At 41.1% G+C, this 12,241-nt stretch overlaps 1 protein-coding gene across 2 annotated transcripts in view; it reads right to left on the bottom strand.

Moving 5' to 3' along the window:
* Nucleotides 1-309: 309 nt before the first annotated feature.
* PITRM1 (pitrilysin metallopeptidase 1) overlaps nt 310-12,241 on the bottom strand; it is a 55,416-nt gene continuing 43,484 nt past the window's right edge. The window contains exons 22-27 of one of the 2 annotated variants that reach the window (XM_058183905.1): nt 11,153-11,218; nt 9,516-9,628; nt 5,524-5,649; nt 4,272-4,417; nt 2,214-2,316; nt 310-552 (exon numbers count right to left, since the gene is read on the bottom strand). In XM_058183905.1, coding sequence (XP_058039888.1) covers nt 459-552; nt 2,214-2,316; nt 4,272-4,417; nt 5,524-5,649; nt 9,516-9,628; nt 11,153-11,218 — 648 coding nt within the window. In that variant the 3' untranslated portion in view covers nt 310-458. Of the gene's footprint in view, nt 553-2,213; nt 2,317-4,271; nt 4,418-5,523; nt 5,650-9,515; nt 9,629-11,152; nt 11,219-12,241 lie in introns of those variants that run through there. The other variant, XM_058183906.1, reaches the window with a different exon arrangement.

Here is a 12,241-nt window from a genome sequence, read left to right as displayed (position 1 = left end):
CAAATGCTGGGACTGTGTTTGTTCTAGGACTGTGTTTGTTCTAGGAGTGTGTTTGAATACAGACCCCAAACTTCTGCTCCATACAAGAGCATAGGGGTAACCTTAGCTTTGTATTCTATCTATCTATCTATCTATCTATCTATCTATCTATCTATCTATCTATCTATCTATCTATCTATCATTCATTCAAAATTGCTGCAAAATTGCTGCAATTAAGACAAAGATTGGTGTGGCCAAGAGAATGTGGACTTGTGACAGACTTCAAATCCACTTATTTTTTCAAAATAAAGTACCACTGCAGTATCAGGCTCTTTTGGGATGACACAATGCAAGTCATCTTTTGCTTTAATAATACTTTTTTTTTAAAGTCCTTTTTCACAAAATCTATTTTGATAATCATGGCATGAGTTGGATTTCCTTCTATGGCTCGCTTTAGATGGCTTCTATGGCTTGCTGTTTTATCGTATAATCCAGGAAGGATCCTTGGCTGTTTCTGGGTTCTCTGGTCCAAGAATAGCCAATCCTCTTGTGCTCTTCCCAGCAATGAGGAATCTGAAAGCAGAAAGACATCTGTTATTTCAACTGGGAATGCTTGAAGACTAGTCTTCCTTTGGGAGTCACGTGTCATCCGATCAGGATGGAACAGAACAATCTTCATGTCATCTGGAGGCACTCCTTTGATAGGCAAAGACTAAAAAGGGAGGCCATTCCTGAATTTCTGAACTATAAATTATCCAAACTTATTAAATATATCTATAGTTCTTAATATGGGATTATTAATGGATTTCTAATCTTAATAAGGGATTATTATTACTAAACAAATAATTCCCTCGAGACTGTCAAACTATTTAGTACGTCTGCACTATTAATCTTCTCATCGTTCCCACCACCCATCTCCTTCCACTCACGACTATGACTGTCACCTTCTTGCTTGTATCCTTACATATTGATATTGTTTCCTGATTGCTTATTTGTACCTATGACTATCATTAAGTGTTATCCTTATGATTCTTGATGAACATATCTTCTTTTCTTTTCTTTCTTTTATGTATACTGTATGTATGCACCAAGACAAATTCCTTGTGTGTCCATTCACACTTGGTCAATAAAAAAATTCAATTCTATTCTATTCTATTCTATTCTATTCTATTCTATTCTATTCTATTCTGACAGCTCAAACTCACAAGTTTAAATAATGCTCTTTTGGATGTACTGACATGCAGCGATAGAGAGCAAATTAACAAACGCCTTGGCCATATCATTCGTAGCTACATCCTAACAAACTTGAAACCTCAGTTATTTCTTCTCACTACTGATCAGGTTGTTTACCACACAACTCTATTTTTCCTGCTTCTAAGGCAGTGTTCCCCAACCTTATCCATTTAAGACGTGCGGCCTTCAACTCCCAGAACCCCTCAACCAGAGAGAGCAGGGCATGCTGACTGGGTTATTCTGGGAGTTGAAGTTCACACATCTTAAAGTGGCTAAGGGGAGGAAACATTGCTCTCATTAGTGTTTACTCACCTTTGGGATAATCATGACTTGGATGATTGAGAATCTCCACATATTCTTTGCTATCCTTATTACATTATTACTACATCCTGAAGATGAAACTGAAATACTCTGGCCACTTAATGAGAAGGAAGGACTCACTGGAGAAGAGCCTAATGCTGGGAAAGATTGAGGGCAAAAGAAGAACGGGGCGGCAGTGAATGAGGTGGCTGGATGGTGTCACTGAAGCAGTAGGTCTGAGCTTAAATGGACTCTAAAGGATGGTAGAGGGCAGGAAGGCCTGGAGGAATGTTGTCTATGGGGTCATGATGGGTCAGACATGACTTTGCAACTAACAACAACAACATCCTTATTAAGGAGCGCCTAGCAGCTTGTAGGAGATTTGGGTACCATCTTGATAGCTATGGATGTTTTTTATGTTAAGCTTTTAACTCCATTTGCTTGAGCTAATAACAAAACTTAAAATCTGTTTAGTCATTGGAGAGTCCATTTTCTCACAGCCCTGACACTTGGCAAAACACAATCACCAAGTCTGAAATCTGATATGGGCCTGAATTGGTTTTCAAATTCAGAGGGGGAAAAGAAATGTTCATGGGCCTACCAAAATAGAGGCCAAATTAAATGGGCCATGTAGCAAATGCCTCAGATTCCCCTCACTCCGTCTGCAAGGGTTTCAAAATCCCAGTGCTTCTTAAACTCACTTGTTAGCTGCATCTATTAGGTTTTCCCTGGAGACAGCAAAGAGATGCTCCCTGTGCCTCTGCTTCATCTCATCAGAGATTCCATGTAAGAAATTATTCATCCCTAAAAGCAGAAATCACAAACACTAATAATTCATATGTCTTTAAGTATAACAGCACCAGATGGTAATCGTACACTCCAATTCCTCAGTTCATAAAATAAATGGATCCATTTGTTAACATGCATTCCCCTTTAATTTATTTGTCTGGGACAATAAGCATACCCAAACATTATGCAAATCAGTTCTAAGTAATTCCTCCCATTACTGATGCATTTGCATTCTATCAAACACAAACAGCTCAATATGTCAACCCAGAGAGCAATTGTTTGCCTTAACTGAAACAGTAAATGGATTTATCTTCTCAAAAAACATAATAGAGATAAGTGAATTCACTTGCAAAGTAATAGCACAATTTTCAGAATTTTGGTTTATTTACTATCAACCATCTAGAGTTATTTAGAGCTTCTATGGGTTTTTAAATGGCTGCACTCAATCTCTGCTTAATTGAAGCTCATTTTAGTTTCAAAGCATTTTGTCATGCTTGGAAGAAGCCTAATAAATAGATTAGCATGCTAAACCCTAAATCTGCCAGATTCTAACTTTATGAGAATTATGTTAGTTATCTGCACTTCATCTCGGTGTCCTAATGTGGTGCCAAAAATCCTAATTACTTATACAAACTAATGGAATCAGAGCTAACAATGATTGATAAACGATCTTGCTGTAATGGCAAACAGTTCAATGAAGATGAGGACATAATATATATATTGGCCGTGTCTGTAGGGTAAATTGTATTGAAAAGAAGGTGTAGAGTAGAGTGATTAAGATAATGAAGGGGCTGGACCAGCTGCCTTATGAAGAAATGTTGAAAATCTGGAGCTCTTTTGCCTAAAAATGTGGCATATGAAAGAGGACATGATTAAGCTGTACAAAATATACATGATGGAGACAAACTGGATAAACAGAAGCTATTTCACCTTCTCAAAATACTAGCATAAGAGGTTACTTAATGAAGCTGAATCCTGGAAGAATCAGGACAAAATGATTTTTTTTTACACAATATGTATTGAAATTCTGAAATCTGCTACTATCACATGTGGTGCTGGCTCCCATCTTGGTTTCAAAAAAGGATTGAACTAATTCATGGAAGTCATGAGAATCAAGGCTGTTACCAGCATGACTATATCTGAATGTCATCTGCTGGAAGACTAATGGGCTTCCTTGTGCAATGCTTGGCCACCACAAGAAGAGACTGCTAGACTAGATGGATCAGGGATCTGAACTAACAGATCACTTCCACAAAGATGGATGTTTTTCTCTAGTCTCTACCATGCAGTGCAACCTTTAAGGAAATATAATATTCACTGCTCCAGCCTTTATTCTTCCTATCCCCATTTTATTTTTTCTACACATAGATGAAAGTTCTTCAGAAGCTAAGTAGGGAAAACTATGGCTGAGCCAACATCAAGACGCTTGCAATGCGAAAACTTAAGCAGCTAAATTTCAAGGGGAAGCTACCGTATTTTTTGAAGTATTTCATCCTCTTCCCCCCCCCCAAAAAAAGGGTGAAAATCTGGGTGCGTCTTATACTCTGAATGTAGCCCCGCCTAGCTTCTCAAACAGAGCATCAGAAACTAAGCTTCAAAAAAGAAGCTTCAGAAAAAAAGCCTCTAAACAGAGCTTCAGAAAAGAAGCCCCCAAACAGAGCTTCATAGGCTTTTTTTCTGAAGCTCTTGTTTCGGAGGCTTTCAGAGGCAAGAAAAACAAGTTTTTTTCTGAAATAGAATTTCAGAAGTTTCAGAGGCAGAAAAAAAAAGCAAAAATAAAAAATAAAAAAGCGAGGCACAGAGGAACCTGTTGCTAAAATTCACCTATGGGAACAGCCGATTGGGGGTATTCTGGGATGCCAATCTACCTGCTTTTTCTTATTTTCCTCCCCAAAAACGGTGCGTCTTATACTCTGAAAAATATGGTACCTGCATTCATGAGCTCAGACCAACAAGATAAGTTTACCTACCTTTGTCTGATGGGGCAATAGGAGAATCTACTGATGCAAACACGGCAAGTTTGGCTTCATCAATGTCTTGCTGAGTAAACAACCCCGTCTTGGCCCATTCTGCAGCCTTTTCAAAAGCAGCCAAAGTATTCATGGAATTTGGGTCTCTGTAACGTCAAGATCATTGTAGTTAAGTTTGTAGCCAAATAACACTTCCCCTTTTACTTGTGTTGAATCAACCCAAAACATTATCATAAATTTAACTACCTTGCTCGTACAATAGATACATGTTCTGCATGGATCTTAGGGAAACAAGAGTCAGTATCCAAATTATTCATTATCTTCATTTATGTGGTTGTGTGACCAATGGAAGGAGTCACACCCTTGGTTTATGGATTCCAGACGTACATCAAATTAATACAGAATGCTGGGAGCTTTTACTGTACATGTCTAGATGAGGGTTTCTTCCAGGTTTGTTTAATCTGGACAACAACTATTAAATTAGGCTACATTCAGCTGTTGAAAACAGTGAGTTGTGGGATGGGAAAGGGAACCTCTACAAAGCGAAAGCAACCATAAACTATCCTTGTGTTTGCTAAAAAGTCTGTAGAAATTCTGTCATCCAAGTCATGGTTGTCCCAAAGCTGCTTTTTTTTTTTCAGGAGGCCTGGATTTTGTTTTTTTCTTTGAAGACGTTTCGCTTTTCATCCAAGAAGTTTCTTCAGCTCTGACAGGATAGTGGAGAATGGATGGTGTGGGGGTAGGAATGGATTTCCAGAGAAAAACTTGCAGACTCCAGTAATCATTTGCACTACTTAGGTGACCCTGAAGACACAGAGAATCCTCCAAGTGCTTCAACTACCCTCTAAAAGGATGCAAATGACCAGCTGTTGTTTAGCAAGGAGGACAAATCCTTCCATTTCCAACTATCCTGTCAGAGCTGAAGAAGCTTCTTGGATGCCTCCTGAAAAAACGCACCTTTTGGATATCCTTTTTTTAAAAAAAAAATTCTTTGTGTCAGCATTCCAGAAAACCTCCTCTTCAAGTAAAAACTCCAAAGTGAGCATCTTTCAAAGTTCTTTTACTAGGATAGGTAAACTGGCACAACTGGGGAAATCCGAAACTGGGAGATCCGGGTTTTTCCTCAGGAAGACAAACTCCAAAAACACCACCCCCTTGACCCCTCTGCCAATCACATGCTCCAATCAACAACTGTCCCATCTCGAGACGTCATTCCGACCACTTCCACCCCCCCCCCAACTCAAGTTGTTACCTATAGGAGTAGAAATTGAATATCCCATTATGAGAGATATGAGCACCACCGCCGTAAGCACCTCCTTTCTCCCTGATTTCCGTATGCAGGAATTTTGCTGTCATTAAACGGGCCAGGAGCCGAAGGCTGAAAGGAGACAGATTAGCAGGGAACGTCAGATAAATCTTCATCAAAAGTTCAGCTTCCACTGACTTCTGGGGGAAAAATGGGGAACTGAAGACAAAAGCCGAGCCAATAACTATAGCAGAATGAAAACCTGGTGCATAGATGAGCTCTTTGTAATTCCTCTCCGGACAAGTGGAGGACTTGAGATTGACCACACATATTCCAAATAGTTTCTCCTCACAAGGAAAGTGCAAATCCCCAGCAGCTGTAGAGCTCTGGGAGATGAGGGAAAGCTACTTTGCTCAAACTTTTCTGATCACTTTCTGAAATTGCTTGCTAACTGGTTTTCAGCTCTGTATTTTTCGGAGTATAAGGCGCACCTTCCCCCCCCAAAAAAGAATGTGAAAATCTGGGTACCTCTTATACTCCAAATGTAGCCCCGCCCAGCCTCTCAAACCAGATTGTTGGGGGCAATAAAAGTTGACTTTGTATATAATATACAAATGGATGAAGACTATCGCTTAACACTGTGTAAGCCGCCCTGAGTCTTTGGAGAAGGGCGGGATATAAATTCAAATAAAAAACAAAAACAACAAAAAACAAAACAAAACGGAGGTTTCAGAGGCTGAAAAAAGCCTCAGAAACAAAGTTTCAGAAACAAAGCCTCTGAAAGGAAGTTTCAGAGGCTTTTTTTCTGAAGCTGTTTCAGAAGCTTTCAGAGGCAGAAAAAAAAGTTTTTCTGAAACGGAGGTTCAGACGCAGAAAAAAAAGCAAGGCACAGAGCTCACAACCAACAAACCTGTTGCTAAAATTCACCTCTAGGAGCAGCTGATTGGGGGTATTCCAGGAGACCAATCCACCTGCCAATCAGCTTTTTCTTATTTTTCTCTCCAAAAAACTAAAGTGCATCTTATACTCCAGTGCAGTGGTCACCAACTGGTGGTCTGCGGACTAATTTCCAGGAGAAAATTTTGGTGGTCCTTGGAGAAATCTTTGTATTTTTGCTGGTGCACCCTGGTGGAGAAGCTGCGGCGCAAGTGGGCCGAAACAGCGAATGTGATGGCTGGAAACTGTGGGAGTGAAGCACTACTTGCACTTGCGCAGCATCAATATTCTGCCTCAGCATATTTGCCCAGCGGGTGGTGCAAAGCAGCTCTTGTCTCCTGCCACTTGGGACTCGGAGTGGTAAACGGTGTCTAGTCCGGGGAGCAGCCGGATTTTGCTCTCCATTGTGGATGCCAGATCACCCCCCTGCAAGCTCTCTCCTCTCGAGGAGCCTGACCAAAGCTTCCTGTGCCATTTCAGGAAGCACTCCTCAAGAGACAAGAACTTGCAGGGGAGCGATCTTGCATCTGCAATGGAGAGCAAAATCCGGCTGCTCCCCGGACTAGATGCAGTTTAGCTCTCCAAATCCCAAGCGGCAGGAGATGAGGGCTGCTTTGTGCCACTGGCTGGTGCAAATATACCTAGGCGGAATGCTGATGCCGTGCAAGTTCAAGTAGTACTTCGCTCCCACACTTCTTCCGGCCCTTGTTGGTGCTCCGCTCACCTCGGTCTTTTAAGGAAATACTTTACTTCCTCTTATCATGGGCCCAAGACTGGCCCATGACATGAGAGACAAAGAGAGAGAGAGAGAGAGAGAGACAGAATGAGAGAGAGAATCAGAATGAGAGAGAGAGAGAGAACAAGACAGAGAATGAAAGAGAAAGAGACAGAATGAAAGAGAGAGAGAGAGAGAGAGAATCAGAGAGAATCAGAATAAGAGAGAATGAGAGACAGAGAATGAAACAGAGAGAATAAGAGAGAATGAGAGAGGCAGAGACAGAATGAAAGAGATTCAGAGAGAGAGAGAGAAAAAGACAGATGAGAGAGAGAGAGTGGGAGAGAGAGAGAAAGAGAGGAGGAGAGAGACAGAAAAAGAGAGAATGAGAGAAAAGAGTGGGAGAGGGGGGAGAGAGAGGGGGAAGAGAGAGAGAGAGAGAAAGAGAGAGAGGGGCGGGGGAAGAGAGAGGAGGGAGAGTGCCTGAAGGACCCCATCCCGTCACTGGGAGTCCAGGCGCTTCAGCAAGCAGCGTGCTGGATTTGTATTAGTGGTCTGCGGAATTTAAAATTACGAACTTGGTGGTCCCTGAGGTCCAAAAGGTTGGGGACCCCTGCTCCAGTGCATCTTATATTCCGAAAAATATGGTATTAGGAATTTTGGATCAATATGTCTGAAAACACCAGGTGAGGTTTTTTTTAAATCCTTAGTGAAAGAATGTTTAGTCCTTGAATTACAACCACAATTGAGCCCAAAATTTTTGTTGCTAAGTGAGACAGTTGCTGACCTATTTTACAACGGTAAAAGGGATTGTGGTTGTAATTAAATTAGTGCCTTCCCCGTTGACTTTGCTTGTCAGAAGGTTGGAAAAAGTGATCGTATGAGCCTGGGACACTGCAATCGTCATAAATATGAGTCAGTTGCCAAATGTCCAAAATCTGATTGGGGGGGGATGCTGCAACATTTCTAAGTGTAAAAAATGGTCATAAGTCACTTTTTTCAGTGCTGTTGTAACTTTGAACGATCACTAAATGAACTGTTGTAAGTCAAGGACTACCTGTACATGTTTAAGTACTGAAAATAAATATAAACCACTGACCCAGACTCTGATGGGTATATCCTGCTATAACACATGACCCCAAAATTTGGGAACTGCATTAGTTGCTGCTTGGGTGTGATTTGAAATGCTGGTGGCCATCTTTAGAGCATTATGTAGTGGACCAGGTTATCCATGATACCACTTTTTCCCTTATTGAGCTGTCTACCCAATGAGATCAAGCAGGGCCAACTATCGCCTGATCCTATCTATATAAACATGCTATCTGATAAGGCCTTGGGAGACAACATTTCAGCTGCCACTATATTCTGGAATTCCTCCTCATGAAGATCCAGTCTATTCCTGGTTGGTTGTTTCATCATGAGTAGGAAGTCATGCAATGTGTCCTTCCTTCCTTCTTTCCTTCCTTCCTTCGATTTTGGGTATTTCTTTGTTAAATGTTTCTAATTACTTTGGAATGAGCAGGTAAAGGTAAAGGTTCCCCTCGCACATATGTGCTAGTCGTTCCTGACTCTAGGGGGCAGTGCTCATCTCCGTTTCAAAGCCGAAGAGCATTGCTGTCCGAAGACATCTCCGTGGTCATGTGGCGGCATGACTAAAAGCCAAAGGCGCACACAATGCTGTTACCTTCCCACCAAAGGTGGTCCCTATTTTTCTACTTGCATTTTTTATGTGCTTTTGAACTGCTAGGTTGGCAGAAGCTGGGACAAGTAATGGGAGCTCACTCCATTACGCAGCACTAGGGATTCGAACCGCTGAACTGCCAACCTTTTGATCGACAAGCTCAGTGTCTTAGCTACTGAGCCACTGCATCCCTTTGGAATGAGCAACATACAAGCAAAAGTAAATAATCAAAATAATGATTTACTAACAAAATTGACTTCACCCAATAAACTAAATTCAGGTCAAGGAATCTGTGTTATGTCTTAGCTCAAGAGACAAATTATGCCTCCAGATCTCTCTATGTGATAACCAGGAAACAAAATGCTGAAATCAATACATAAGGATTTCTATGATGCCTCATCTAAAATTTTATTTTGCATGAATTCAGTTTATACCTTTAAGCAGTTTGGAAACAAACTGGCTTTAAATCAATGCATGTATCTACTACATAATAATACTCTTTGCATCCCAAAAGAGCCTGCAACTTTGCAGTATAAATCATCAAGAGAGCATTATCATTTTTATCTATATTTATATTCTCACCAGAGCCACAAGAAGTAATGTTTTACATTCCACCTTCAACTTAATTTGCACACGTATGATCAGCTAGCACACTTCTCTGCCTACCTTGCATAATCTGGGGCTGTGAAAGGCACAGTGCGAACACAAGCACCCACATAATTTACAGGGAAAGGAAGCAAAAAATGGGTCTTCATCTGACAGGGTTGAAAAGTGGGATCCTAAAAGAGAAATAGGAAAAGAAGAAAGAAGAAAAGGAATTAGGATCAGGTGTCCTTGCCAGAATCTGACTCTTCTCAGCTAGAATCTCCCATCTCCCCTTGGGACAAAAGACTTTGGTTGTATAAAAAAAATAAAGTCATCTTTCTTTCAGCAGCTGTCTTGAACCTGGACTTTAAAATTCATGTGGTCTCTCCATCTTCAAAACTGAAGAATTATCAAGCAGTTCCTAATTAATATTATTAGTTGTCCACTGTTAAGATTTGCTGTAATTTTAGAAGCTTTTTCCTTGCTTTGTTCTTGAATACATATATTGATTTATGGCTCTGACTTTTGCCCATGCTGGTAGAAAATACAGCAAAGACTTCTAAATACTGTATTTTTCAGAGTATAAGACACATTCCTCCCCCACCCCAAAAAGAGGGTGAAAATTTGGGTGCGTCCTATACACCGAATGTAGCTTGACCATCAATCAGCCTGCACTCTTTGGCCATTTTTGGCCTCTGCGGGTTGCATTTTAGACCTGTTCCAGGCTGCGGGAATTGCTACAGACTATCGCCGCCTTTGTTTTTGGTCTCTGTGCAGGCACAGAGGCAGTGTTGGTCTGCAGCAATTTCTGCAGCCTGGAACAGCTGATGGGGGAATTCCGGGAGGCCAATCCACCCGCCAATCAGCTGCTCATGTTGAATCAGGCTGCAATAATGTGCTGAAGCTGACCTGGCTGTTCAGTATTTGCTGCAAGGACGTGTCAGAGTTTTCTGCAGCAACAATCATATCCAGAAAGCACACACAAATAACTGATTCAGCAGGATTCAATAACTTCTCTTTATATATAATATAACACATGAAGTATATATACAATACCAAAAGCAGGTTTTCCAACATGGTAGTAAATACAAGCAAAATACAAGCAGAGGAGAGGAGTTTCAGTTTCAGAGCTCAGCACAGCTTGCAGCTTTAGTACAGAACAGTTGAGCTAAGCCATGCCCAGGTTCCTTGCTGTCTCCTTGTTGCTCAGACAGCAAATACTGTTTCAGTTTCCAGACAGCCCTCAACTCTCTCACACACTGACAGGACGCTAGCCAGATGAATACCGATGGATGCTGGTAGGCAGAGGCAGAATTTTTTTTCTTACTTTCCTCTCCAAAAACTAAGGTGAGTCTTATTCTCTGGAGCATCTTATACTCTGAAAAGTACGGTAGATATCTTGATCTTTTCCTGCCCGCGGGATTAGAAGTATGACTATCCATGTTTCATATAAATGTACAAATATTTTACATTTTATCAAATTTATATACCATCCATCAGACTTGTGAGCCCCTAAACTGTTATGCATAACACTTTGAAGGCCCGCTACAGGATAAGAAACTGACATAGAAATATAATGAAAGAAATGTTAGGTTTTAGATACTACTGATCAAGATACTGTTGCAAGACCAGCTTCATATTCTCTCTTCAAAGCCCGGTTACCTGTCACCCCGAAAAGATCTGGTAATTGTAACTTAGGTCACAGAAAACAGGCTTACCGTAACTAGTTTCCTTGTGATCTGGGAACCAGCCTCACTGCTAGCAGTTTCGGAATCTGAAGGTTTCTAGAAATACAAGATTCAGTTGAAAAGGTAGTTACAATGCAGTCTTACTGAGCAATTACATGATTCACTTTTCCACCTATAGGAAAGCAGATTGTCTAGCGAGTAAAGCTTGGTTCCTTACATCAACACATCCAGAGGTGGGTTTCACATATTCTTACTACTGGTTTGCCCCGTGCATGCCTTCCACACATGTGCTTTGCTTGCGCGCAAGTCTTATGTGCATGTGCCTGGACTCAAAAACATGGCTAAATAGTATTATGCCGGGGCGAGTTGGTGGACTACTACCGGTTCTCCCAAACCGGTCTGAACCAGCTGAATACATCACAAAGTGCTTTTCCATAGCAGTAGAGAATTGGCTTGCCATAGTTGTTCTGGTTTTAGTTTTGCTTTTTAACTTCCCAGCCAAACTTACAGCTGTGAGATTACCTAGCATCCTCAAACTCAAATACTAACCAGGTGAAACCTTGATTGGTCTTCCAAGATCTGGACATCTTTATAACTAGTAATAAAGATAAAGACTATCCATGAGAGGTACAAATTTGTACAGGTAGTCCTGCTCCCGCCCTTCTCCGAAGACTCAGGGCGGCTTACACTGTGTTAAGCAGTAGTCTTCATCCATTTATATATTATATACAAAGTCAACTTTATTGCCCCCAACTATCTGGGTCCCCATTTTACCTACCTTATAAAGGATGGAAGGCTGAGTCAACCTTGGGCCTGGTGGGATTTGAACTTGCAGTAATTGCAAGCAGCTGTGTTAATAAGACAGACTTAGTCTGCTGAGCCACCAGAGGCCCAACTTTTAATGACCAAAGTTACAATGGGCACTAAAAAAAGTGACTTATGGTTTTCACACTTATGACTCTTGCAGCATCCCCAGGGTCGCGTGATCAAAATTCATGTATTTGGCAATTGCAATGTATTTGCAGTGACATAGCAGTTTCAGTGTCCTGGGTCACATGAGCAATATTTATATTCTTCTCAATTGGTTTCTGACAAGCTAAGTCAATGGGGGAAGCCAGA

Source organism: Ahaetulla prasina, chromosome 4 (assembly GCF_028640845.1).
Source record: "Ahaetulla prasina isolate Xishuangbanna chromosome 4, ASM2864084v1, whole genome shotgun sequence".
Classification (NCBI taxonomy): domain Eukaryota; kingdom Metazoa; phylum Chordata; class Lepidosauria; order Squamata; family Colubridae; genus Ahaetulla; species Ahaetulla prasina.
The sequence above is the reverse complement of the archived record's forward strand: the minus strand, read 5'-3'. Positions and strand labels throughout refer to the sequence as shown.